This window comes from Pantherophis guttatus, chromosome 1 (assembly GCF_059756535.1).
Source record: "Pantherophis guttatus breed Tessera chromosome 1, ASM5975653v1, whole genome shotgun sequence".
NCBI lineage: Eukaryota > Metazoa > Chordata > Lepidosauria > Squamata > Colubridae > Pantherophis > Pantherophis guttatus.
Window position 1 is genome coordinate 21,747,953 of NC_142063.1, and position 27,954 is coordinate 21,775,906.

General features: G+C 43.0%; 1 protein-coding gene and 1 long non-coding RNA gene across 3 annotated transcripts in view; one reads left to right on the plus strand and one right to left on the minus strand.

Annotated features, from left to right (window-relative positions):
* Positions 1-27,954, plus strand: part of PDE4C (phosphodiesterase 4C) — a 127,332-nt gene that overhangs the window by 56,125 nt on the left and 43,253 nt on the right. Inside the window, exon 1 of one of the 2 annotated variants that reach the window (XM_034437625.2) lies at positions 20,567-21,914. The exons of the other annotated variant lie outside the window; for it this stretch is intronic. Within the exon in view, the coding sequence (XP_034293516.2) occupies positions 21,769-21,914 (146 nt within the window). The 5' untranslated portion in view covers positions 20,567-21,768. Of the gene's footprint in view, positions 1-20,566; positions 21,915-27,954 lie in introns of those variants that run through there. 2 annotated transcript variants of the gene reach the window in all.
* On the minus strand, positions 18,398-22,193 carry LOC148116351 (uncharacterized). Its single transcript, XR_015734360.1, has 2 exons — positions 21,839-22,193; positions 18,398-20,496 (listed from the first exon to the last, which is right to left on the minus strand). It is a non-coding gene; the product is annotated as an uncharacterized LOC148116351 (long non-coding RNA).

The following is a 27,954-nucleotide window of genomic DNA, read 5'->3' on the forward strand; positions in this document are numbered from 1 at the left end:
TCTGAATGATTTGCAATGGCAGATCTAAATTTTTCTCCAACTTTCTGATTGAAGCTCATTCTATTTTGGCCCATTGTAGCACTTTCTCTTTTTTTCTCTTTCTTCCTCTCCGTTCTCCCCTGCAGGAGAGTATTGATGTGTGATATTGATAGAAGAGCCAAATATTCTCCTTAATTAAATTGTAGAAACCCAAATCATTTAGCTATGGAGATTAAAAATAAATAAACGCAATCTTATTAAACGGAATACTGAAGTAGTGAACATAAGCAAGACATGGTAGGTTTGGTCATTTCTTTTTTAAGAAGTGGAAAATTTTATATGAGGCCACTGCCTGTGAGGCAAACGACAACAGCAGCCCAGGATGGAAGGTAGATAATAGCACCTTGATTAAAAAAAAAAAGATTTGGACTTTATATTCAATTGAAGGGGTTGTCGTTAAAAATAGGAAATTACTTAATACTTTCTTCTCATTGTTCCATTTTTCCCCCTTAGTCCAAAATATTGACATATTTTGGCATCATGTTTACAATATAATTTCTTTTCTGATTTGTTTTACTGACTTGAAAAAAAAGTGCTAATTCACCTCAGCAATGCAGAGAACCACAGGGTTGTGCAGAGCTCAGATTTGAAAGCAAAAAAAAAAAAAGTAAAAGTTCTTTGGAGGGAAAAGAATGCAGACAAATTCCATCAATCCAAGGAATCTCTCTCCAGGATAGTGCTGCAACTGTGAGGGGCAAACAGCTGTGCCCAGACCTTTAAAGAGTTGTGGACGGGAGCTATGCAAATACCCTCAAATTTCAAATTAGCATTTTTTTGCCTTAGAAACCAAAATACTGCACTGTCCGTCCGTCCCCAGCCCCCCATTATCTTGGAATGAGTTCATTTGAGTTGTATGGGTTTCATGGCTCTTGGCCAATGGGCTCTTCTTCCCACTGGCCCTGGAGATAACTAAGAAAAGTATTGTTATTACTCCAATGGATGTAGAGCAGGGGTGTCAAACTTGATTTCATTGAGGGCTGCATCAGGGTTGTATTTGACCTTGAGGGGGGGCGTGGCCAGAGGGGCATTGCCAACTGGATGTTACTCATCAAGGCTCCATTTTCAGCCATGACTGCCTCTTGCAGCCCTCTGCCAGCGAAAACAGAGCCTGGGGGGGGGGCACAGTCAGCCTGGCCTCCGTTTTTGGCCACGATGGTCTCCTGCAACCCTCTGCCAGCATAAACTGAGCTTGGGGAGGTGGCCCGCGGCCTGCCTGGGCTCCATTTTCACTGGCAGAGGCACTGCGAGCCAGTCCGTCGCTGTTTCCAGGGTGGGCCCGCAGACCAGATGTGAGCACCCCGCCGGCCGCATCCGGCCCGCAGGCGTTGAGTTTGACACCCCTGATGTAGAGCAATGGTTCTCAACCTTTTCTTTATGATGATTTCTTTATGATGATTTAAAGGACCCCCTTTAAATAACCTTTTGTGGCCGCGGACCATGATCACGGACCCCCAAAACTTAACTCAAGATTTAAATGATAACATTTCTTTAACTCTTTGAGGACCCCCCCGCTGACACTGCAGCCCCCAGGGGTTCATGGTCCACAGGTTGAGAGCCAACTGATGTAGAGGTCCAAAATTCAATCCATTATGTAATTATAATAACATCTCAGTTTCAATCAGACCATTAATGACCAACCAAATATGTTTAAGAAGTAGGACAGGAAGAAAGGCAACAACGCCTCCCATCATTGTCCTTAGTAATGGATATTCAAAAAATAACATGGCTTCCAAACATAGACATCTCAAATATATTTCAATGCTAGGAGCAGTAGTGGGTTGCAAATCCCGGCGCTACCAGTTCGCTATCGGTAGAACGCGGGTGTGTGCGCTTGCTTTGGGAGTGTGTGGTGCTTCTGCGCATGCACAGACCATTTTTTGTGACATCTGGGCGGGTGGGCGGAGCCTTCCACCGCCGTCACTACCAGTTCACCCTAACTGGGGCAAACTGGGAGCAACCCACCACTGGCTAGGAGCCATTGCTGAAGGCCTCGATATACAGGTAGTCCTTGATATACAATCATAATGAACCCTGACGGTCATAAATCAGGTCACCCCACATGACCGACATGATTGTGCCACCTTGTTTGCAGCAACCATTAAGGACACATGACTGTCATAAAATGAATACACTGATCTTTAAACAAAAGCCAGGGTCACTAAGTGAACCCATTGCTCAGGATGACACCGTTTTTCCTAAAACCAGAAGTAACTACCTGTTTTCGGAAAAGTCATTCTAAAATGTGTCACATGATTGCAGGATGTTGCAAACAGTTGCAAATGCGGCCACGTTGCCAAGCATTTGAAGTTACGATCAAGTGACGGCGGAGAGTGCAGGAACTCTGGAACTGAGGCCTAGAACTCCCTTTTTCGCAGGTAGGTTGCAACTTCAAACCATCACCTAGGCATAAATCAAGGACTACCCGTATTTCCAATTTAAAAGCATTTAAGCCAATAACCGAAACCCAAACATTACAGTAATGAGTTCTGTAAGATTTCTTGAAGGACTTCCCTTTCCTACCTGAACAAACTAGGGAAGATCCTTCAACTGAGAAAAAAAAATATTTGATGCAAAAAAAAAAGAAAAACAAACCTCAAGCAAGAATAAAAGAATCAACGGCTTGAAAAAGAATCAATCTTGTGGATCATAGCCCACATCAGCAGATGTACAGAGTATAATACTGGATATTAAATTATACCGCAGGGCTCTGCCGGGCTTTGGAATTGATTCCAAAAAAACTATTCTGGAGTGGGATGGATGCTTTAAAATCTTGCAGGCAATAACCATGTTGGTGTCTAAATGCTCTGAAGCATTTATTTGAAATTAAATCCAAGGCTCTGCACAGCAGGGGTGGGTTCTAAAATTTTTTACCACCGGTTCTGTGGGCGTGGCTTATTTTGTGGGCGTGGCTTGATGGTCATGTGACAATTATTTAGGATTTAGCAGAGGTACTGGTCTACCAGGCTTTTAACTGCTTGTAGAGCTGTACCGATCTACCCATTTATTTTTCCAGGCACTGGTCTACCCATTTATTCTTCCAGGCATTGATCTACTCATGTATTTTTGCAGGCACCGGTCTACTCATTTGTTTTCTTTTAACACTGATCAGCTGTAGGGCGGCCCTTTGAAGCCCTGCTGCAAGAGTTTAAACAGGTTTTTTCCCTCTAGCCATCAGTTGGGACTCAGGAGGCAGCAATAGATTGGGGGTGGGGCCAAATAAAAGGTAAGAATAACGCGGAGGGTGGGGGGAAGGGGGGTGGTCATATCGTCACCGCTACCAGCTCGGGGGAACCGGGCCGAACAGGGACTGCTGCACAGCCATTTTCTATATACACACATCATGTACCCCCATTCCTTTCTTAGGTCTATACGACATCTAGCCAATGAAACATAAACTTTCTTACACACTTATACCAGCAATACCTTATAAAACACAGCCAGAAAAGAATGTTGTAGTAATAATATATATTAGTCTGATCTACTAAAGCATCCAAGTGGGCAGATGGATTGATTTTGCACAACTGCCCATTTCAGCAAGTGTCTCTTGGTTAAAAAAATAATACATTTGTTAATAAACACTGCTGTAGTCTTAAGCACAGATCAGTTGATGATGATGATGTTGGTATATAAATTCCTCCACTCCAAAAGTCTGTTCCTTCTCACCCAGACCAAAAGAGCTTCCAATCACTGGGTCAGTACCTCAACAGCTTCACCTGCACAATCTAGGGATGATTTGTACAGCTGGGTATCACCATCATGCCAATAATACCAAACCCTGAACTGATGGGTGACCTTATCCATCAGATTCACATGGATGTAAATCAGGAAGAAGGAAAGCATGGAATCTTGAGATACCCCTACATGGAAGAGGCCATGAGTTTGATTTCTCCCCTCTCATCAACATAGACTGGAAGTAACCACAGGAGGCAGGAGAAGAACTACTAGAGTGCCCCCCCACACCCAAAATCCACAGCTGGTACAGAAGAGTCCAGCTCATTAGTGTTGGAAGATCAAGGAGCACAGAAATGCATGCATTGCTTCCATCCTGGTCCTACCAAGGCCATCAAAAAGTCTGACAAACTTTGTGTCTGTGTTATACACCTCAAATAAGTCCAGCTAATCTGTTTCCTCCAAGATCCCTGATAGCTGCCATCCAACTACCTTCTCTACAACTTTCCCCACAAAGGAAGATTGGAAACTGGATGATAATCTGCACTTCAAGATCTCATATTCAGTTGTAATAATCTCCCCAGATTCACAAAGGTGTTGCTCTGAACAACTGGAGCATTATAGAATCCTGTGTCTAGAACTGACAACAGGAGAGCATTGAAGCGGGCTCTGATAGAGACTCTGATATTTAGGATTTATAAGTCACTTTAAGTAACCCACTTGAAGCTTACTTTAATTTTCTTTGGAAGATAAATGCATCCTGTAACTTTAAATTTATGTTTCATTGTCTCCTTGGTCTGATCTAAACTAGAGCTTAAGTGCTGCAGTAAAACATCCAAGTGTTGCAGTTCCCAGTGGTGGGATTCAAATAATTTAACAGCTGGTTCTCTGCCCTAATGACCAGCTGGTTAGGCGTGGCTCGGTGGTCTCGTGACTGTGTGGGCGTGGCCAACACAACGTCACACACATCGATGGGCGCTTCACCTTAGCTGTTACAATGTAATAAGGGTTAACCAGAGAGGCAGTTTCTGTAAGCAGGGCAATAAAGATTAGGCTAGAAACACCACCAGAATGTTTCCCCCCTGCCTTCCTTACAGGATTAGCCCTGTAAAGTGGAAAAAAAGAAAATATTTCTTCCAACAACCAGTTCTCTGAAATGCTTAGAAAGTTAACAATCGGTTCTCCCAAATAGGTGCAAACTGGCTGAATCCCACCACTGGCAGTTCCAATATAAAACTATCCCACCAACTGCATCTATGTCTCTCCAGTGGTATTAATGGCAGCCTTCCTACGGTCATCAGGTTGTTCTTAATCCTTGGGGCTCAATAATTTGAACTCTAATTGTACCTAACAATGTTTACAATCAAGATTTCTGATTGAACCTTGGTGGCACAGTGGTTAGAGTGCAGTACTGCAGGCTACTTCTGCTGACTGCCGGCTGCCTGCAATTTGGCAGTTCAAATCTCACCAGGCTCAAGGTTGACTCAACCTTCCATCCTTCTGAGGTTGGTAAAATGAGGAGCCAGATTGTTGGGGGCAATAGGCTGACTCTGTAAAACCGCTTAGAGAGGGCTGTAAAGCACTATGAAGTGGTATATAAGTCTAAATGCTATTGCTATTGCTATTGTAGAAAATCAAATTTTAGTTAAAAGCATAAATTTTCTATTAGCAGCAGTGGTGGGTTTCAAAATTGTTTACTACCGGTTCTATGGGTGTGGCTTGGTGAGTGTGGCATGGTTTGGTGGGCGTGGCTTGGCTTGGTGGGCATGGCAGGGGAAGGATACTGTAAAATCTCCATTCCCACTCCACTCCAGTGGAAGGTTACTGCAAAATCCCCATTTCCTCCCAAGAAGCTGGGAATCGGGAGGCAGAGAATAGATGGGGATGGGGCCAGTCAGAATTTTTACTACCGGTTTTCCAAACTACTCAAAATTTCTACTACCGGTTCTCCAGAACTGGTCAGAACCTGCTGAAACCCACCTCTGATTAGCAGAGATTAGTTTCCCAATTATACTAGGCAAATGAAAATATTTTGTTAAAATATTTTGTCAGATATGCATGGACATCTTTTACTTGGATGGAAGACAATCCAGGAATATAAAAACTGCAAGCTAGAAAGAGAAGGGGAAAATATCCTGTAAAACCACACTGGCAACCACTTTCATAGGACTGTTGAAAAAACTCTATAGACATGAATTCAAAAAAAAAAAATGAACTCACACAGGACTGAACAATTATTTTAGATCAGGGGTTTCACTTGAGTTTTGAATACCAGGCCCAGAATCCCAAAAAGAAGGGTTAGGGTAAAGAATTAAATGGGGCTACATCAAAAGCTAAATTTGATTAACTAAACTGAAGACAAATGCAGATAATGTGATTCATTGCCAAGTATTTCATAATTTATCCTCTATTGTATTAAATGTTGCATCCCCATATAGCAAATTTTGGAAGGAATCTGGAAACTAGTTGCATCAACTAGTGGGTGGGATTCAACCGGTTCAGACCGATTTGGGTGAACCAGTAGTTGTGACCTGCTGGTGGGCCTACCCACCCGCCGCGGCGCTATGCCATCCTATTTAGCTGCGTTTTTTAAGCCATCCGCATGCCTGCAAGCATACGCACGAGCAAAGCCATTGCGCAGAAGGCCACGCACATGTGTGAAAGGCGCGCATTCACATTTTCGGTGCTGGGGCGAACCGGCTGAATTGTTAAATTATGTGAAGCCCACCTCTGATCAAAACTTTTGGGGGGAACACACAGTGCACAGTCTGCTGTAGCAGAATAAGCCAAATCATTATCGGAATTCAATCTTGTTCCATCATCTTATTCTGTTACCGATTCACTTTATGTGAATCCAATAGATAAAGTTCAGAGGATGACACTTATGAGACCTCTGGGGGATGTGTTTTTAGTGCTGTTTATCAGAGGGCATTCTGCAACTGTTCCAATTGGATTGTTTTTCCCCTGTTTAAATTGTGTTTTTAAAAGATGAAGAAATAAAGAAGCCTTGTGGAAAGCTGTGATATAAGCTGTACCACTGATTAGTTAATGAAAGAAGCATCTGGAAGTATCCGTTATCAAGCTTGCACATTGTGCAAATCCATGTATCATTTAAGCACCTCCTACTAAATAAGTTGTTTCTGCTGAACATTTAACTATAAGCCGTGACTTCCAACCACAATGGTAAGATTTAGAAAAACATGCTCAGCCAAAAGCATACCAAACAAGTTATGGATTAAGATTGCAGGGGTCTGCAATCTTAAACACTCAAAGAGCCATTTGGACCCATTTCCCACAGAAAAGAAAACACCGGGAGCCACAAAACCTTTCTAATGCCTGACTGTTTCTTGAGTGGCCACAAAACTAGCATATGTTGTTGAATTAAACGTTCTGCTTTCTTCTGAAACTTTTCTTTTCTTCGATTTATCCATGGTTGGCCTGCCAGGGGTTGAAAAGCTCAATAAATTGTGTGCCGGCGGATATCACACATTAGCAGTTGTGACGCATGTTTTGAGTGATAAGGAGCCGCAGCAGAGGGGTGAAAGAGCCACATGGAGCTCCAGAGCCGCAGGGTGCTGACCCCTGGATTAGTGAGATGCATGAACCAGGTCATTGTCTCAGAAAAGGATGGGTTTCTTTGCTGCTTCCTAATGTGGTTAGAGGGGATGCGGTGGCTCAGTGGCTAAGTCGCTGAGCTTGTCAATCGAAAGGTCAGCAGTTCAGTGGTTTGAATCCATAGTGCCGCATAACGGGGTGAGCTCCTGTTACTTGCCCCAGCTTCTGCCAACCTAGCAGTTCGAAAGCATGTGAAAAATGCAAGTAGAAAAATAGGGACCACCTTTGGTGGGAAGGTAACAGCGTTCTGTGCACCTTTGGCATTTAGTCATGCCAGCCACATGACCATGGACAGCGCTGGCTCTTTGGCTTTGAAATGGAGATGAGCACCGCCCCCTAGAGTTGAGAACGACTAGCACATATGTGCGAGGGGAACCTTTACCTTTAATGTGGTTAGTCTGTGTTTTGAAAATAGAAGTAATAACAGAGAACTGGATAGCATGGGAGAGCGAACGGCTCATACGTGTTATGTTGAGGAACACACATTTTCCACCATTCTGCCCTAATTCATGCATCACTTCTACACAAGAGTTCCTCCATGACCATGACTTTCTTAAGGGATTACACTTGATTGTCCGCTGCTGATCAAGACATAGTTCTCGTCCAACCCAACCATCTAAATTAGGCCTGCTGAGAAAACCCACCACCCATGGAGCAGTGGTGGGATTCAAATTTTTTACTACTGGTTTGATGGACGTGGCTTGGTGGGCATGGCAGGGGAAGGATACTGTAAAATCTCCATTTCCTCCCAATCAGCTGGGACTCGGGAGGGAGAGAACAGATGGGGGTGGGGCCAGTCAGAGGTGATATTTCCTGGGTCTCCAGACTACTCAAAATTTCCACTACCGGTTCTCCAGAACTGGTCAGAACCTGCTGAATACCACCTCTGCCATGGAGACATCAGAACTTCTCTGCAATAGTTCTCTGGACTACTCTGTCCCAAGATGTACTCTCATCTACGCAGTTAGCAGACTGTAAACAGAGAGAGCAACGGAAGGAATGTTAAACATAAACAACCAAGAGATAGGAGGGGAATCCACTGTTAGCTTATCTCATAAAAGGCAACTGAAGCCAACTAGCAGAAGAAGCCATTCAAAACTTTTCAAGAGACTCCTGCTTAACAAACTCACTAATAAAGCAGTGTGGGAATTGCTTTTGCATTTTACAACATTCTGTTGTATTTATCCCAAGATTAGCATTAAAGAGACTTTACTAAAAACTGTATCCTGCTTGCTTTCTTGACCTCACTAGCTGGAACCAATTTCCTAAAGAGGCCATGAGTGTCCATTGGACACATTTAAGCAGAGGCTAGAGTCCTATCTTCCAATGTAATTCTTGCCTAATCCCTATGATCAGTGGTGGGTTTCAAATTTTTTTACTACCAGTTCTGTGGGTGTGGCTTGGTGGGTGTAGCATGGCTTGGTGGGCATGGCATGGCTTGGTGGGGATGGCTTGGTGGGCGTGACAGGGAAAGGTTACTGCAAAATCCCCATTTCTTTCCAATCAGCTGGGAATTGGGAGGCAGAGAATAGATGGGGGCAGGGCCAGTCAAAATTTTTACTACCGGTTCTCCGAATTCCTCAAAATTTCCGCTACCGGTTTTACAGAACTGGTCAGAACCTGCTGAAACCTACCTCTGCATAAGATCCCTTCAAACTGAGTTTACATGGATTGGGGATGAACTGGCTTCATTGTTGAGCCTGGATAGCTCAACAGACAGAGCTCTGTAATTTAACACCAACTGTCTGCAATTAAAGTAATATCAAATCTCTCCAGGCTCAAGGTTGACTCAGCCTTCCATCCTTTCTAAGGTAGGTAAATTGAGGACCCAGTTTGTGGGGGCAATAAGCTGACTTTGTATAAATATACAAAAGTATGAAGGCTATTGCTTAACGCATTGTAAGCCGCCCTGAGACTCCGGAGAAGGGCGGCATATAAATCAAATTTTAAAAAAAATAATACTTGAAGTTGTTCCTCTTTGTTCAGAAGTATTAATATGAGGCAAGAGTCATTGAGCTATGAATCCAGAAGTTCATTCCCAGAGAGGGTTATAGATTAACAGAGTTGGAAGGAATCTTATAGGTCATCTAGTCCAACCCCCACTCAAGCAGGAGACTCTACATCATTTCAGACAAATGGCAGTCCAGTCTCTTCTTGAAAGCTTCCAGTGGTGAAGTTCCCACAACTTCTGAAGGCAACTTCTGTTCCATTGGTTGATTGCTCTCACTGTCAGAAAGTTCCTTCTCATTTCTAGGTTGAATCTCTCCTTAGTTAGTTTTCATCCATTATTCCTTATCTGGTCTTCAGGTGCTTTGGAAAATAGGTTGATCCCCTCCCCTCTGTGGCAGCCCCTCAAATATTGGATCACTGCTATCATATCTCCCCTGGTCCTTCTCTTCTCTAGACTAGCCATGCCCAGTTCCTATAACTGTTCTTCATATGTTTTAGTCTTCAGGCCCCTAATCATCCTGGTTGCTCTCCTCTGCACTTTTTCTAGAGTCTCAACATCTTTTTTATGGTGTGACCAAAACTGGATGCAGTACTCTAGGTGTGGTCTTACTAGGGCTTTATAGAGTGGTATTAGTACCTCACTTGATCTTGATTGTATCCCTCTGTTAATGCAATTTAGGATTGCATTGGCTTTTTTGGCTGCCCTAAAAAGCTTCAACCAAAATATGATCTTTCTTTTACAAAGCTGGTAGGAAACAGGAAGAAGGCTCCAGATAACCTCATTGGACTACAATTCTCATTATTCGTCTGCAATATGCTGGGAATAATAGCACTGTGAGAATGATGAAGTCTGCTCTAGGACATGGCTATGAAGCTCCTTATATTATTGTATGGATCAGACTAATAAGCTTGTTTTAGGATGTACAGTATCAGGCTTCAGTTTGGGGGACGAAACGATTTTTGTCTCGTATTGATTTTGCTTTTTCTGTTTTGCTTGGCCATTTTGCTAGGTCGTTAGTGAAACACAAACAAAATGACTTCTCTAATGTACCAATTTCCTATTAGTAAAGCAGAGTATTGGTTTGTAGACTGTTGTTTTTAATTGTTGACTTAAGCAAAGCTGTTTAATGGCTTTTCGTTGCTTGATTTCATGTCAGCTGCCCCAGGAAAGATTGGTTACTGCATCGTTGTATTTCGAAGTTTAGCCTTTCCAATTGTTTGAAGAGAAGCTTCAAGCTCCCAATAGGGATACAGATAGATTCTTGTTTTAATCTTCTTAGGTCCCTTGTGTAACTTCTTGCAGTCCCCAGCATGAGCAGAAATGGGATAAATAATGGGAGGGGGCGGGGGGAATTCACCAAGTAGTCATAATCCGAAAAAAACCAGAACTCACCATTTCTTCGTGCAGAATTCTATAGCTTTGAGCCCAGAGACAGGTCTCTGCAGAGTAAAAATTACTTCCTGTGGTGCTTTCCACTCTCCGGAGTTGATGCTGAACGGGGTAGCTTTTCCATAGACAGAGTGCTGGGCCCTGCAGCGACCGTACAAATAGGGCCCTTGCTGTGTGCCAGAGAGGCCACCGCCTTCCCTCTCAACTGTAGAGTTGAGGGAAAAAAATCTAATATTTCTAAACCCCTCTGGCCATTTTCATTTAATCAACTTAGCACTTATCACCTCTGAAGATGATGTTTTGTTCTTGTACGGATAAAAATAATAATCAAGATGAGTGGGTGGCAAGTCTGCAGAAGAGCCCTTTCCATTTTACAAGGACCTGAGTAATCCTGTAGCTGTTAAATCGACTCAGGTTTCATTATTATTGGACCCTTTTGGATTAATAAGAATCCACCCGCCTGCCATCACCCCACTTGGGCTTAATCAGCAGCTGTGGAAAAATGAGAGGGGACAATAGTTTGGAGAAAGTGAGAAAACAAGAATTGTTTAAGAATCAACTTTCTTAAAGCAGCTGCCCTTTTTTTCAAGCTGGCATCGGAGGTTGGTAAAGGATGGTTAAATGAATAGTAGAGAGATGTTGTGCTTGGCAAGTCTTTTTCTAAAAAATGAAGAGCCATAACGTTTGCATAAGACACAGCACTTGTGCTTTGTTAACTCAAGGTTACAGTTAGAATGTTATGCAAACTCGGTTCTTGCTAGTTTCTTTGTTTTGGGCTAAGTGCAAAGATAATTAATTGTGGTTTATTAAATTAACTATTATCAAACAAACTTAGCACAAAGTGTGAAGCTAGGTATAATGTTTGTAAATATTGGAATGCAGAGGGTTTAGGTGGTTTTTTTTTTTAGTTTGCCTGTATGTTTGCTCATTTTTTTTTAATAAACTGGAATTTTGGGAGCATGAGAAAGGCTGATGAGGTTGGGAAACCCTAATTCTTTAGACAGTCTTATTCCTTTTTCCTTGTTGTCCAAGACTTTGCAAACCTTGGCACGGCAAGATTTAAATTAAAATTCATAACCTAGCAATTTGACTTTCGATATACAGGTAGTCCTCAAAGTACGACCAGAATTGAGCCCACAATTTATCTTGCTTAGTGAAAGATTTGTTCAGTGAGTTTGCCCCATTTTACGACTTTTCCTGTCACCATTGTTAAATGAACCCTTGCATTTCTTAAGTTAGTAACACAGTGATTAAGTGAATCTGGATTCCTCATTGACTTTGCTTGTCAGAAGGGCGCAAAAGCTGATCACATGACCCCAGGACACGGCAACCGTCGTAAATATGAACCACCTGCCAAGCATCTGAATTTTAATCATGTGACCATGGGGGATGCTGCAATGCTTGTAAGTGTGAAAAATGGTCATAAGTCACTTTTTTCAGTGACGTTGTAACTTTGAACGGTCACTAAATGGACTGTTGTAAGTTGAGGACTATCTGTAATGAGTTACGAGTGATATGCAGGAAAAATTGGCTCACGAAGCCAATTTCGTGTGTCTCATAAAACTTAGATACTGTTTCTATACTTGTACTAACCATGACTGACCTAATTCAATACTACACTTTCTCTATGGCTGGCTAGCCTAGAACCAATGAATAGGCTCACAAAACTCCAGGAACTTCTGATATATATAAATGAATGAGCCATGTGATTCCTGCCTATCAAACAAAGGATGTATTTTGGTAAAATCTGTATTCAGATTTTTCAGATCAGGAGAAAGACTACCTGAGATATGCAATAGCCTGGACAGCTTTTCTTTACTCTTGTTCTGGTAACAAACAGATCTGACACAGTTTGTTTTCCTCTGACTGTATACGCAAACCCACATCTCTTGTATGTTCCGAGCCTGCAGAAGGTCAGACAGATGCTACCAGCTTATATTATTTATCCCCACAGCTTCCTTTGCTTTACAGAAGGAAGTCATGTGAATACCCAAGATTCCTTGGGGACTAAGCCAGGTATCTACCGGTAGCAGTGAGACTACTTTTCTTTTTTACTCCAGAATAAATAAGGCAGGCAGGTAGCTAATTCAATTATGCCAGAGTTGGTAGCTTATAGCTGTGGGCAATTTTCTTCCTTGGGGTAATTTGATTTACAAAAGTATTGGCAAAGCAGAATTGATGCAGTGACCAGGATTCAGGGATATAGCCTATAAATAATTAGGGCTTTTGCATCCAGGTCAGGCAAAATTAAAATGACACCAAAAGGGAGCCTTATCTTCTGCATGACTCACTCCTAAAATCTCATGGCTCAATTCCACTTAGCCAGCTCATTACCTCCCCTGTGATCTATATTCTAGCTAACAGGTTAAAGCTGCTCTTGGTAGCCATTTGCCTAAGTAAACTTACATTCAGGAACTAGGTTTGCACAACAGTCCAAGTCTTAGCACGAGCTCCTTGCTTATGGCTAAGAACAAGGTGCAAATATTGTAAGTCTATAAATATTGTGTGTCTATATTTTTCTTGACTGTACACCGCCTTGAGTCCTACGGGAGAAAGGCGGTATAGAAATATAATAAATAAATAAATAAATAAATAAATAAATAAATAAATAAATAAATAAATAAATAAATAAGTCCCTTTCTAAGAGAAAGAACATCTGTAGCTCAGGAGTGAACTGTGAAGTTCTTGGTGCTCTCTGAGTTTGGTTGTTTGGGGTTTTTTTTAATATTTATTAAATTTCCAAAGATTAAAATACACAGTACAAAAAAAAAACATAATACACAAAAAAAGCAAGAAAAAAAAACACACACACACAAAACCCCAAAAATATAAACAACCAAAAACAAACATATCAAAATTTTGATAGTAATAACAACTTTTCTGCATCGATATCTGTAACCTATTTAACCTCTTTACACAAATTCTGCTTCTAAATATCTCTGTCTTAAACTTACATCTTTATTTAAACTATCTTGATTTCTATTTACAGTTCGATCTCATAACAAAAACATCCCTTAAATTTTATGTTTACTCTCCAACCAGGAATACCATTTATTCCATATTAAATAATACTCAGTTGTTTGCTTTTAAATGTTTCATTACCCAACTAGGCAGTAGTGAAATGCAAAAAATTTTTGCTACCAGTTCTGTGGGCGTGGCTTGGTGGGTGTGGCTTGGTGGGGTTCATATGACTAGGTAGGCGTGGCCTCTTTTAAAAAAAATTTTAAAGCATTTTTTACTACCTATTCGCCCGAACCAGTAGTAAAAAAATGCTTTAAAAAAGTAAAACAAAAAGGTTCCGACGATCGCGTGGTACAGCTGTGATCGTCGGAACCTTTTTTTTTTTTTAAGTTTTTAAAGCATTTTTTTACTACTGGTTCAGCTGAACTGGTAGTTTTTATCACCAGAGTGAACCAGTAGCATTTCACTCCTGCAACTAGGTAACATCATCAGTTTGAGTGCATCCATGAAAACCAAGTAGCAAGCACAAGACTTGATGAAAACCTAATCTCACAACACACGGACAGATTCAACCACAGTTTCAACTGGGAAATGATTAGACCAAGCCAAATCTAAAACTGCCAGGGAACTCCTGGAAAGGTTGGCATTCAGACAAATAGGTCATCAATAGACATATAGAGATAAACCACGTTTATACATTCAAAAGGGACAATACAAATGTAGAATGGAAACAAAAATGCTAGAACATATCCCACTTTGCAGTCAAGCATTCAGATAAACAGGATTAACACCACACAAACAATCAGGCAGAAGACAATATTCTGATCAAGGAACCACTAAGGAAGGAAGTCTAACCCCCCCCCCCACCAAAACAGACAGGGCAAGCTAGTATATACTCTATAAATAGACAGCAAACACCCCCCACACACACTCGCCTGGGCTAATGCAAATAACCAAACTTAGAGAGTCTCAAGAATTCTGTATATTGTAGTTTATCATTCATGTTTTGCAGTTTATTGTGTGTGAATCCAACACTTTATGGAGCACTCAAGAAACTATGTTTAAGCAAATTATCGCAGGGTTGATTGAGCACAGCCAGAGGGACTTTTGAGGAGACCTAAAAAGGATGGTAGCGTTAAAATGACTCTTTTGCTTCATTAAGTCCAATGTCCAAAGCTCTGACTGATCAATAACACTCTCCAAGTAGAGTCTTCGAAGGATCATGTTCTCCTGTGAATCAGCTCAATTGCACAGCCTTAATGAATTCTGCCCTTTCTTTGAAGAGATAGTGAAGAGGCCAATTTCCTTCCGTTACCTGGAGGCTGGGCTCACTGAACTCTGTGGTGCCTACTTAGGAGTCTAACTATAAAGGTTTGTGCTAACCTGTTTTGCTTAACTTATTCAACAAAGGCCCAGGGCAAAGCATAAAGGTGAAATTATCATGCAAATGCTGCCTTATATGCAAACATTTCATCATTTGCTTGCCAGCCCTTTTTCCAGGTCCAATCTCAGTGGCCTCCAGAGTGAGGATAGGAGAGTAGGAAATATTGCATGCCTCCTAGACAAGAATATGGTTCAATGCAACAAAAGAAATAGTGTAAATTGAGGTTTACTGTCCTCCTAGAAGAGAATGAGAAGGGGATGGGGAAAACCCTGCAGTTTTTCAGGGAAGGTGAAGTATTTTTGCATCAGATGAAAGAAGCACATGTGGAGCCTAAGAAGCTTCCCAAAAGATAGAGGCACAAGAGGGGACAGATAGATCTTACATGGCATCTTCATGCTAGATCTTCATTACATGACACAAAGGCTCAGGTGCCAAGGAGGACTCTTGCTCTTTGGAATTTCAAAATACACCGGCATTTTGTCAGTGATGAAGTTTCTGGACCCCGGAATGAAGAATGCTGCCATTAAGACTCAAGGAGTAAAGAGAGGCCACAGGTTCTGCAAAGGTGGAATTGCTTTTTTGTGCCCCAAAGAGGAGGAATGATGGTGATTGGACATCTCTATTGAGAGGGACTGAACCAATAGTCTTTCGGTTGGACAGTCTATCAAGAGAAGTTTGACAGGAAGATTCCCAAGACTCTTAAACTCACTGACAAATAGCCCTTACTCCTGATCTACATGGAGACAAATGGCGGTGTCTTCAAGATATTGCAAGGGACTACAAACTGCTGGACAGGAAGTGAAGGACCCAAGGAAAGGGGGAACTTTTCATTCCTTCTTGTTGAAGGTCCAGGCTCTGAAAAGGAGGAAAGAAGACTGTGTGAACTGGCTGTACAGAATCCAAACGGAGAATGGTTTGGATTCTTTGATAATGGATTACATTTCAGAGATGAAGGACTCTGGCCCTCATGAGAACTGAGAAACAGGAGTTCAGAAGATACCTTACCAATCTGATCCAGAGGGATTTAACTGAATCCTGAGTGGGAGGTGAGGGATCTCCCCCAAAATAGTACAATCCAAGAACAGGACCCAGAGGGACACGCAAAATCAAGAACATTGTCCAATCCACTCCTTTTGAAACCCATCAACTCATAACCATTCCAAATAAGGTTGCAGTTGCTACCAATTCTTCAGATTCAGTTCAATCATTCCCCAACTCCAAGTCTATAGTGGCAAACAACAACAACAACAACAACAGATTTGGGGAAACTGTCCTTTTAATTACATTCATTAATCAGAAAAGATACTACTTGTCTTTTTTATTTTCTTCTCAGTTCAATGAATGTTCTCATCACCCCATTTCTGTTCTGTTTCCCCCCCCCCTCTCCTTTTGCTGTTTCTGCTGGAGGTGTGAATGTTTTCTTTTTCGGTGTAAGACAAAAATGATTAGTTTATGGATATGAAGAATTAATTCAATAAATGAAATATTTTATAGGAAATTAATTTTATTCAATGATTGAAGACAGCTTTAAGTACAGGGAAAGGAAGAGGAACTGGACAGAGAGAAGAAAAGGAACAATAGCCGCATTTAGGTACTAGAGAATGCATTAAAGGCAAACAACCCTCTCAAACATGGGCCAGTCTTAATCTTCAGGCTTGTTATAATGATTTATGGTGTTCCAATATCTAAAGGACTGCTACAAACAAAGGAGAGAGGGTCAATTTATTCTCTAAAGTACCTGAAGGCAGAACAAGAAGTAATGAATGGAATCTAATCAAGGAGAGAATCAACCTAGAACTAAGGAGAAACTTCCTGGCAGAACAATTAATCAGTGGAATAACTTCCTTCAGAAGTTGTGGGTGCTCCAACATTGGAAGTTTTTAAGACGAAATTGACCAATCATATGTCTGAACTGCTTGAGCAGGGGTTGGATTAGAAGACCTCCAAGGTCCCTTCCAATTCTATTATTCTGTTCTGCACCTTCTGACCAATTCATGGTCCTCAGCATTGGGGATAAGTCCACCCACTCATTATTTGGCAGAGAGAACCCTGTCTTCTTGTCCGATCATTTTTCCATCCTTCTTCATACGCTGTTAATGGTCTTAACTAATGAGGTCTCAACAGTTTATGAAAAAAATATTGTATTTGACTCACTTGAAATTGGAATTTAAACCATTCATTTATAAACTCAGCTGCAAGGGGATTTCCATCCAGAATTCAATCTCTTAACTCTCTCTAACAAATGTTTTACCATCTCAGCTTATATTGAACGAATTTATCCTCGGGAATGAGAAAATCAGAAAGCCAAGCAGTTTAACTGTTTCCAAATTTCTGAAGTAAGTTTTAAAATACGAACGTAAGGAAATGGATAGTAATTTCTTAACGCTGTGGATGAACCCTATCACCCTGAATGAAAAAGGAGTCCAATGTTAATATAGTTGCTGTGTGTTGAATATTCTTTGACTCCTAATGATGTAAATACTATTTTAATTGAAAACCATCCAACATTTAAAATTGGGGTCATGTTCCAACTTGCACCTGACTATGGTGAAAGGATGTTCCGGCCATTCCTTTTTTCTGCTGTTTCCCTTTCATGTTGCCTTCATCTCATCCCCATTCTGTGCGGCAGGTTTTAAATCATTATTATGTTAGCTGTACTTGTGTTAAAGCAGTGTTTTTCTCCTTATTCTGAGGCCCTCCAAGCTCAGCCTCAAGATCTGTAAGGTTGGTTAGGCTTTGTTAGACACTGACTTGGACAGAAGCCGGGGAAGAGATGCAAGAACGGCATCAGCAAATAGGGATAGCCAACATCCTGCCAACTAAGTATTTTGCTAAGAGAAGGGCAGAAAACACCTCAGCTCAACAGAGGAGGGAGGGGGGAATCAAGTTCGCAGTGCAATAAAAAAAAAATCTCCTTCTTTAGAATTTTGCTGTGGTAAACTGCCTCCACCTAGTGGAGATAGTGGTGCATTGCAAGAAACAAATTCCAGATTTCTCTTAGAAATACAAACACATTCACGATGGCGTTTCCTTTCACAGGTATAAAATGTCTTGATTAAATGCAACTCTCCTAATTCTGCCTTAATTAAGATTTATTTCTGGCATCTCCAGTTAAATGATGGTTAGGGAGGAGAGGGTACAAAAAGGTTCTGTAAGAAGGGCAGCTGTCTGTCAAAGTCTGCCAATTGTCAGAAATGGTGTAGAGTCTCCTTCTGGGGGTGGGGGTTGGATTAGATGACCTACAATATCCTTTCCAACTCTGTTAATCTGTTAAATTAGGGAGTTAGAGAAATAGTTTGGCCTGTGTTTCTATTAATGTCATCCTCATTTAGTATCTCTGTTTTTCCTCCCCCACCTTTATATACACATATAAGGCAAATCTCCATATAGAGGATACAGCCTCTGATATTTTTAATGAAAACTTAAGAATACAAATTCCTGAGGACTAGCACCCCTCAAACTGGCAAAAAAAACAACAACCCAACAACAACCTAAGCATGCAAATTTCAAAAGCAACAGTGTTTGTGAATTAGAGCTGTCCACCAAATCTACAAGAGATTCTTCCATCTACTCGATACCTTTAAACTGTCAGAAAAAAGCATCTTTTTAGGTACAGGAGAATATACAGATCGCTTTGCTTCAGGAAGTAAGGGAAGATTTCACAGGCAAAGCAAATGTTCTGCAAAGGTTATTTGTTAAATGTGAAATGTTTTCAGCTTAGGGTCCTTTATTTTTTTAAAAAATGAAAACACTAATCAAGCATCAAGACCAGGATCAGAAAAAGTTTCCAGTCTTCCTCCCAAATGTGAGGCTTTGTAACACCAGAGTCATTTGTTTTTCCTTCTGCTTTATAACCTTATATAGTCACTTGGCAGGAGGTGGGATACACACATCTAACCCAACTTCTTTGGAGGAAATCTGACATTCCTTTTCTGCCCACTGCATATCTGTATTTGGTTGCCCCCCAATTTTCAGAGCTCCCCAAATATCAGCTAAAGGTAGTGGTTCAGCAACGCTGCAGAGGGTGCAAGGGAAGCCAAGAATCACCTAGCAAGAATCCAGGAGCAAGTGGGAATTTACTGTCAAGGAATCCCATTTGTTTTTCTCCCACCTTCCTGAGCCTGGATCTCTTGCCAGCTGCCTCTGATGAAAGGCAATACATGATCAAGCCAGTCAAGAAGGAATTATGTTTATGGGACTCTGGCTTTCGACCCCCTTTTGATTCAGATCCTTACCAAATCCCTTCCTCATTTATTGCTTCACATTCCTGGAACTCCTTTGCAAAATGTCAAGCCAAAAGGCCTTGTCAAAAGGGCTTCCAACTTCACACTCAATGACATGTGTCAGTATGTAGGATTCCAGCCAAAGAGCTTTTCCTTAAGAATTCCTGGGTAGAACTGGATTTGAAGACCCAAAGGACACAGTCTAATGCTTTATAAAATAGCTCAATATTCTCATCAGCTTTTAAGAGCCCATTGGTCAGATATGCCCTGTGCAATCTCCCCACAGGACCCACTGAGGCATGAATGAAGCCCCTCCCTCTAGCCCTACCTTCTGAGAGATTTAACAGTGCGACCATGGTTAACCCATCAAAGGGTTCTGCCTGTTTCTCTTTCACAAGCAGACTCATGTCTTTCTTTGTAACCAGAACAATCTAGCTATGATGGGGTAGACCCACCAGGTCATGGTTTCTCTGTGCATATAGAAATGAAGACTGGTTTGAAGAAAGAGTCTGGTCTGCTTTTGGGGGCAGAAGTGCCTTCAAGTTATCCAAGACTGCCTGGACAAATCCCTGCAGGTTTTTTGACCGCATTTTTTTTTCAGAAATGGCTTTCAGATCTTTCGTCGGGCCCTGAAAACACATCTATTTCATCTAGCCGGGCTGGCTTGATCCCATCCTTGCCGTTTTAATTTGTAATTGGTTTTAATTGGGTTGTTTTAAATTGATGGCCAAAATTATTTAATGTTTTTTAAACTGCTTTTAAATTTTATATGTTGTGTTTTACCGTGGCTGTTCACCGCCCTGAGTCCTGTTGGAGAAGGGCAGTATACAAATTAAATAAGAATCAAGAAGTGTCCGTTTCAGCCGTTCTTCCTAGGACTGAGAGAGGGTGAGTGGCCCAAGGTCATCCAGCTGAATTTATTCCTAAGGCAGGACGAAAACTCACAGCCTCCTGGTGTTTACCCTGGTGCCTTCAACCACTATACCAAACTGGCTCTCGTTCTTCCATTCTTGCTCTTTGCGGAAAAGTCCTGCCAGGGAAGGATTCCATCTAGATGATGATACCACCTGGCCCCACGGGTGACGTCCCAGGAGGCCTCCCATCCCTCCACTGGAAACGAATCCGCAGCTGTTCTCGTCTACTTTTAGTTCAGTGGCGCATCACATGTTTTGTAGGCAGTCCATCCTAGCGTCAGTCTCTGAACTGAAAGGATCGCTCTCTGACCGAGAGTCCAGCAAGCTGTTTGCCTGTCAGAAGAGTTCATTCTGGAAAAGATGGGAAGCGCCATATGCTAATAGCCTAGATCAAGTTACATGCGTGCCCTCCCACCCACGCACCCTCCTGCCACACGAACTGTGCCAAAGTTAGAGAGTTACAAGAGATTCCCCAGGGGCTCTTGGCTGTCCCATCTTCATCACTGTTAGCTCATTTTTTGCATCGCCGCCGCAGTTCTTGTATCAGCCGGCTATTTGCAAGCAGCCCGGAGCAACAGCAAAAGGTCAGAGCAAATGTTTACATTTGCCAGACGGGTTTGGAAGACCGAGGCCCGGGAGGGCGAGTTGGCAGAGGTGATCAGCTGTCAGTGAAATCGGACTCACCGGAGGCCAGAGGGCGGGCTAGCAGAGGTGATCAACTATCAGTGTAATTGGACTCGCCGCATCAGTAGCATTGCCAGGACTGCTAGGCAGGTTTGAACATAAGTGGTTTAGGTTTTCAGGCCTACTGTGCCCTGCCAGAATTTTGCGAGGGTTTAGTGTGGCCATTTCCAATGGCTTGTGCTGCTCTGGGAGGCAGCTCTATAAATGCAAAGTCTTTTTTGCATTTGAGCTTCTGGGAAGGGCTCTGTTGTCTTGTTAGGGCTGACCACCATTGGCAGATCCAAGCTGTCTACCCAAGGATGGCCTAAGTGTTTAAGGGAGGGAGCTAGAGGGAGCTGCAGGTGAGTTATGGGACAAGCCTCTTGCCCCTTGTCCCTGGCTTACCCTTGCTGGAGACAGTGACGAGAGAAACTTGGCCCTGCTGTCAGCTGGATCCACGCCAAGCCATTTGTTTAGCTTCCCGGCTGGGGGTGAGGCGACAGCAGAAAGTTCCCTAGAGCAGGGCGGATAGGATGGTGCCTGTGCGTGTCTTGCTTTGGGCTTGAATAATGGCTGGGGTACTTTCAAGGAGCCACAAAAATCAGAGGACGGTGAAGTTCCTTTGGGGCCGGAATATCTAACGTTGTGGAGGCTGTCACGTCTCTGGACACAGAGCACCAATACATCAGGACAACAGAGCCGGAGGAACCAGAGAGAGAGCTGGCTTCTTGCAAATAGGATGGGTCCCAGCCGTGCTCCCTTCTGTGGCAGTGACGGTGTCCTTTTGGGGGCCCGTTTGCGCACGACATTGGGCATTTCCAGCTCCAGAGTCTAATTTAGCCTTTTGGCCATCAGCTACCCTCCTTGGCTTCGTGCGGAGCCTTGCGGGCGGTAGCTGTGGTGGTGGCAATTGCCTGAGTTCTCTGCCTCTGAGGAACAGCAGCCGGGATGTAAGTGGGGATGCTCTCCTCCTGCTCCAAGCTACCCAACTCCCCAGGAGTTTCCCCAGCCTCCAAGACCGACAGCTCACCTGTTCTCTCCAAGAAAATGAGCGTGATCCCCAATCTTCGTCTCCAGAGGAGGTTCACTGTGGCCCATCCGCTTTGGTAAGAGGATTGGGAGAGGGGGGAGGGAGGACTTCTCTGGGGCCGTTGCATGCGCTCCTAGTTCAGAGGTTCATAATGATGAGCTTGAAGAAGGACAAACTAACATCTAACCCAATATCCTTTTTCTAGCAGCAGATCGTTAAATCTCTCTAGGAGCAATCCTCCCCTTTGTTTTCCAGTACTCACAGATTCTCCACAAAGAATTTCCACTTAGCAGTTAAACCTGTTCTTCATGGATATGTTTCACTCTCTTTTAAAGTAATCTCAAATATCCTGTCTGGGGAGGGGGGTGGGAGTTGCAAGTTGGCTCTCCACTGGATGAGAACAGGTATCCTGTTGTCTTGAAAGGGGAGGGGGGGGTAGAAAGTGTCCTTCCGTTTAAAATTCCATTTACCATTTTCTGAACAAGTAAATGGTAAAGTAACTTGTTCATTCTTAAAGTTTGTTAGACGACGCCTCTGCCGGTCCATAGGAGCAAATCAGTTGTAGGATGAATAGGTATCTTTGATCAGATCGTCTTTTATGTTCTTTTATGATTAAATGGAACCTCCCACTGCAAAGTCACTCTATCTGGGAACATACAGTGGGAAAGAGCAGCTGTCTTCTTCCCTGCTTCTTCTGAGCTTCCTGCAGGCGTTTTGTCTTTTAAGGCTTTTGGAACTTGGAGGGTGGGGGAGATTGCCCTCCAAACAAAACAATAAATCAGCATTTAAGTAAGGAAATAAATCTGTTAAGTCTGTAATTGGGTAAAAAGGGATGTTTCAGATGTATTACAGTACTTTCTAGAATTTTTATGATTCTTGGCAACATAGGTTTGTCTTCTTTTTTTCCCCCCCTTCTGCACTCTGTTTTAACTTTGACCATGGTGTGGGGGAGAGAGATTGTCTCCCAAAGGGGAGAAAGATAACCTCAGTCCATTGTGAGATTCCTCCATCTCGCACAAACCACACACTCCCAGCTTGTTCTCGCCAAGTCCCTTCCAGCCGCATCAACAGCTATTTATAGGAGAGTTCCAGATTCCGAAAGTATCTTCCCCAATGGGGTCAGGAACAATTAAAGCAAACAAAGTGGGGTGGAATTCAAAACAAGAGTCGGGGAGGGATGGTTTGCCAAATGCTTTCCCTCCTCTGGTGAGTTGAGTGGGATGGAGGTTAAATTGAGCTGCTCCGTTGCGCTCATAGGGTGGGGGGTGGGGGGGTGTCCTCTGTTCACATACATACCTCCACACATCTGCTGCTGTTGTTCTGGGTCCTCGGTTTTTGGCTTTCCCAAAGCATCACGTGATATTTTGCACATTCCTGGAACACAATTTTAGAACCAGAGTTATTGGAAGGTGCCATTTAGACCCGAAGGTCCAATTCCCTTTATGGTGATTGGGTGCAGATCAAAGCATCCCCATTCACACAACTTGAAGAGCTTTAGTGAATTGGGGGAGGGGGTCGGTCGGGGGCTGCATAGGCTGCTGCTTCCACACTTCAGCTCTTTCCTTTCTGTGTTAGGAATGTTTTTCTTAACATTCAGCAGCTATTACGGGTAGTCCTCATCTTATAGCTGTTCATTTAGTGACCATTTGAAGTTACAATGGCACTGAAAAAAGTGACTTACGACTCACACTTATGACCGTTACAGCCAGTGGTGGGTTTCAAATTTTTTTTTACTATCAGTTCTGTGGGTGTGGCTTGGTGGGTGTGGTATGGCTTGGTGGGCGTGGCTTGGTGGGCGTGACGGGAAGGATACTGTAAAATCTCCATTCTCACCCCACTCCAGGAGAAAGATACTCAAAATACCCATTTCCTCCTGATCAGCTGGGACTCGGGAGGCAGAGAATAGATAGGGGCGGGGCCAGTCAGAGGGGGTATTTACCGGTTCTTCGAAGTATTCAAAATTTCCACTACCGGTTCTACAGAATTGGTCAGAACCTGCTGAAACCCACCTCTGGTTGCAGCATCCCAGTGGCCACACGATCAAAATCCAGGCACTTGGCAACTGTTGTGTGTTTGTGACGGTTGCAGCGTCCCAGAGTCATCGGGTTGCTATTTGTGACCTTCTCTGCCAGCTTCTAACAAGCAGAGTCAATGGGGGAAGCCAGATTTGCTTAACAGTGAAGTGAATGTGATTCACTTAAACAACTGTAGTCATTCCCTTAACAACTATAGCAAAAAAAAAAATGATCATAAAATTGGGCACAACTCACTTAACAACTGACTTACTTAGCAACCAAAATTCTGGTCCTAAATTGCGGTCATAAGTTGAGGACTACCTGCATTCCACATCATTCTTTTGTGGGGAAGGTAGAGATTTCTTGGCCTTTTTCTACAGGTATTTTCAATGTGTCGTGATGGAGGCTGAACGTTCCCAGTTCTTCAGTCTCTGCTTGCAGCGCTTAAGGTGGGACTGGATCCGTGAAGCATTTAGTGGAGCTGTTACTTCTCTTGATTTGAATGTGATTCTTTAAGCGGGAATGGCAGTGAGAGAAGCGGAAGGAAAGGACACGCTAACGTTTTCCTGGTAGACTATGCTGGATTTGTCAAAGCCAGAGATATCTTGGGTTCATCCAAGCTTGCTGAACTCCAGGCAGGGCCTAAAGAAATGGCTTTGTTCACAGAGAAGCCTTAATCGGTTCCGTTAAAGAACTGACTCTGCATGTTCCCAATACAGTTAACTTAGTTAGGATGGCTTTGCCTTGTTTACTTTTCTTTTGAAGGCTTGCAGGCTGTACAAGCCTAGCAGCTGACTTGGTTATTTTAGGGTTTGCGTGAACCTAGGGGGAAAAAATTGGCTAAGGGTGTAGGGTGTATATAGGCCTTGCAGTTTAGCTTGATAACCTGCTTTACGCCCAGCGGTGGGTTGCAGATTATGTTACTATCGGTTCGCCCCACGTGTGCACACTTGCTTCATGCGCGCTCCTGCCTTCCACGCATGCGCCCGGCCCTTGGTGCATGCGCTTTGTTGTGCATACGCCTTCCGTGCCTGCACCTGGCCTCAAAAATGTGCCTAAATAGGATGGCATAGTGCCTGGGCAGGTGGGCAGGCCCACCCGCGATTTCCGCTACCAGTTCGGGCGAACCGGTCCGAACTATACCACCTCTCTTTACACCACAGGGAACAGCAACTGGATTCCCCTAACATGTCAAGTCACAGACAACCAAGAAAAAAAAAGTTGTGTGTCAGATGACAAGGTGACCTTGCTCGCTCTTACTGGAATGTCCCCTCCACCAGTGACTTCAAAAATAGCCATCTTGCCTTTGTTCAATTTGTGCCTTTCTTGGCTTGTGATGTAATGTTTGGTTTGCTTGAGTTTGAGTTTGGCTTCAGGTCCCTGCCTGAACTGCTGAAAACTCTGGAGTTTTCCTACCAATTTTCAGAAAAGTGGGTTTGTGTCCATCTGTTTGAATGGAAACTGCATGACTAGAGGAAGTCTACCTCCAGGGATAAGCACTGGGCGGGGCTGGTTCTTTCCATCCCTGCTTATGATTTCCTGCCATTCGTGAGCTGCCCCGCTGTTTGCAAGTGAAATTTGCAAATATTGCAAATATTAGATGAGGGAATAGAAAGGGAACTCATCCAATTTGCAGACGACACTAAGCTGGCTGGAACAGCCAACACCCTAGATCAGGGGTGTCAAACTTGCAGCGTCACATTGTAGTCACATGACGTATCGCGCCTTTTTTTCCCCTCTTCGCTAAACCGGGCGTGGGCATGGCCAGCGCGTGACGCATCCGGCCCACTGGTCACGAGTTTGACACCCCTGCCTTAGATGATAGGCTCAAGATCCAGATGGATCTCAGCAGACATGAACACTGGGCCCTATCTAATAAAATGAAATTCAACTTAGACAAAAATAAAGTCTCACACTTAGGCAAGAAAAGCAAAAGTATACGTACAGATTAGATGAAACCTGGCTTAACAGCAGTAACCGTGAGAGGGATATTGGAGTCTTAGTGGACAACCAATTAAATATGAGCTAAAAGTGTGTGGCAGCAGCCAAAAAAGCCAATGCAATCCTAAATTGCATTAACAGAGGGACTGAATCAAGATCATGTAACATGCTAGTACCACTCTACAAAGCCTTAGTAAGACCACACCTAGAGCAGGGATGAAATCCAGCAGGTTCTGACAGGTTCTGGAGAACCGGTAGCGGAAATTTTGAATAGTTCGGAGAACCGGCAAATACCATCTCTGGCTGGTTTGGGAATGGAGATTTTGCAGTATCCTTCCCCTGCCATGCCCATCAAACCACTCCCATCGAGCCACTCCACACCCACCAAGCCACGCCGATAGAACCGATAGTAAAGAAAATTGAATTTCATCACTGACCTAGAGTACTGCATCCAGTTTTGGTCACCACACTATAAAAAGATGTTGAGATTCTAGAAAGAGTGCAGAGAAGAGCAGCAGAGATTATTAGTGGCCTGGAGCATACGAAGAACGGTTATAGGAACTGGGTATGGCTAGTCTAGTGAAGAGAAGGACCAGGGGAGACATGATAACAGTGTTCCAATATTTGAGGGGCTGCCACAGAGAAGAGGGGGTCAAGCTATTTTCCAAAGCACCTGAAGGCCAGACAAGGAATAATGGATGGAAATTGACCAAGGAGAGATTCAACCTAGAAAAAAGGAGAAATTTTCTGACAGCGAGAACAATCAATCAGTGGAACAGCTTGCCTTCAGAAGTTGTGGGAGCTTCATCACTGGAGGCTTTCAAGAAGAGACTGGACAGCCACTTGTCAGAAATGGTGTAGGGTCTCCAGCTTAAGCATTGGGTTGGATTAGATGGCCTACAAGATCCCTTCCAACTCTGTTATTCTCAGATTGTAATGCGTTAGATCAACTGTGGAGTTAGTAAATGGACCTTCCAAAACTCCTGTGTTAGCAAAATGAAACCTTCCTGTACTGAAAAAGTCTACCTCTGCCTGTCTTCAGTCAGCAGACTTTATTTATCAGGCAGCAAAGGGCTATTTGTTTTAATTTTGCTTTTTTTCACAATAGAAAGAAGCATATTTATGGGATTTTTCCGTCTCAGTTGCTCAAATGGCCTTAAGTTTTAAGTGCTTTAAAATGGAGAAACAGACATTGTTGCTCTGTCTTAAACAGCATAAGGTACTTCTCACAAGTTATGTGCAATAATAATTATTAAGAAATAATAAGTGATTACAGGTAGTCCTTGACTTACAATCATTTGTTTGGTGACCATTCAAAGCTACAACACTGAAAAAAAGTTTTTCACACTGATGACCATTGCAGCATCCCCTTGGTCACATGATCAAAATCCAGATGCTTAGCAACTGGTTCATATTTATGACGGTTGCAGTGTCCCGGGGTTCTGTGATCACCTTTTCTGATCTTCTAATAAGCAAAGTCAATTGGGAAAACCAGATTCACCTAACAAACTTAACACTGAACTGATTCACTTAACAACGGTGGCAAGAAAAATTGTAAAATGGGGCAAAATTCACCTTAACAACGATCTCGCTCATCAGATTAAATTTTGGGCTCCATGGTGGTCATAAATTGAGGACTACTTGTATTCTCTGCCCCCTGCTTGTGAGCTTCTCAGGAGGCTTCTGGTTGTGCACAGTATGAGACAGGATACTGCCAAGGTTAGCAACAAGATCCTGGACTAGATTTGACTCTTATCGCCCTACTCTGATTAACAGCAGCCAAGTTAAAAGCACACCACCAAGCGATGCCACGTTTCTGAGATCCAGAAAGTCTTTGTTGGATCCCCACCCCTCTCTCTCTTTTCTATGCTTTCTTTTTCCATTGAGCTGAGTCTCAACAAGACTGCAGAGTTCTGCAAAAATCCAAAGCTGTTAAACACCTGAACATGAGCAGAGTGCCTTTTCCTTGAGGCCAACTGATCCCCCTGTGCTGTTGGGAGAGCGAAGGAGGAGCAGGGAGGAGCAAAGATTTTTCTGTTCAGGGCACTCAAGGCCCAACGTAGCTGCCGTCATCTGGACTCATTCATTCAGGAACTGGGTCTGACATTTCAGTGTGGCGAGAGCGACGCAGGAAGCTCCCATCGCTTGGTTAGTCACCAG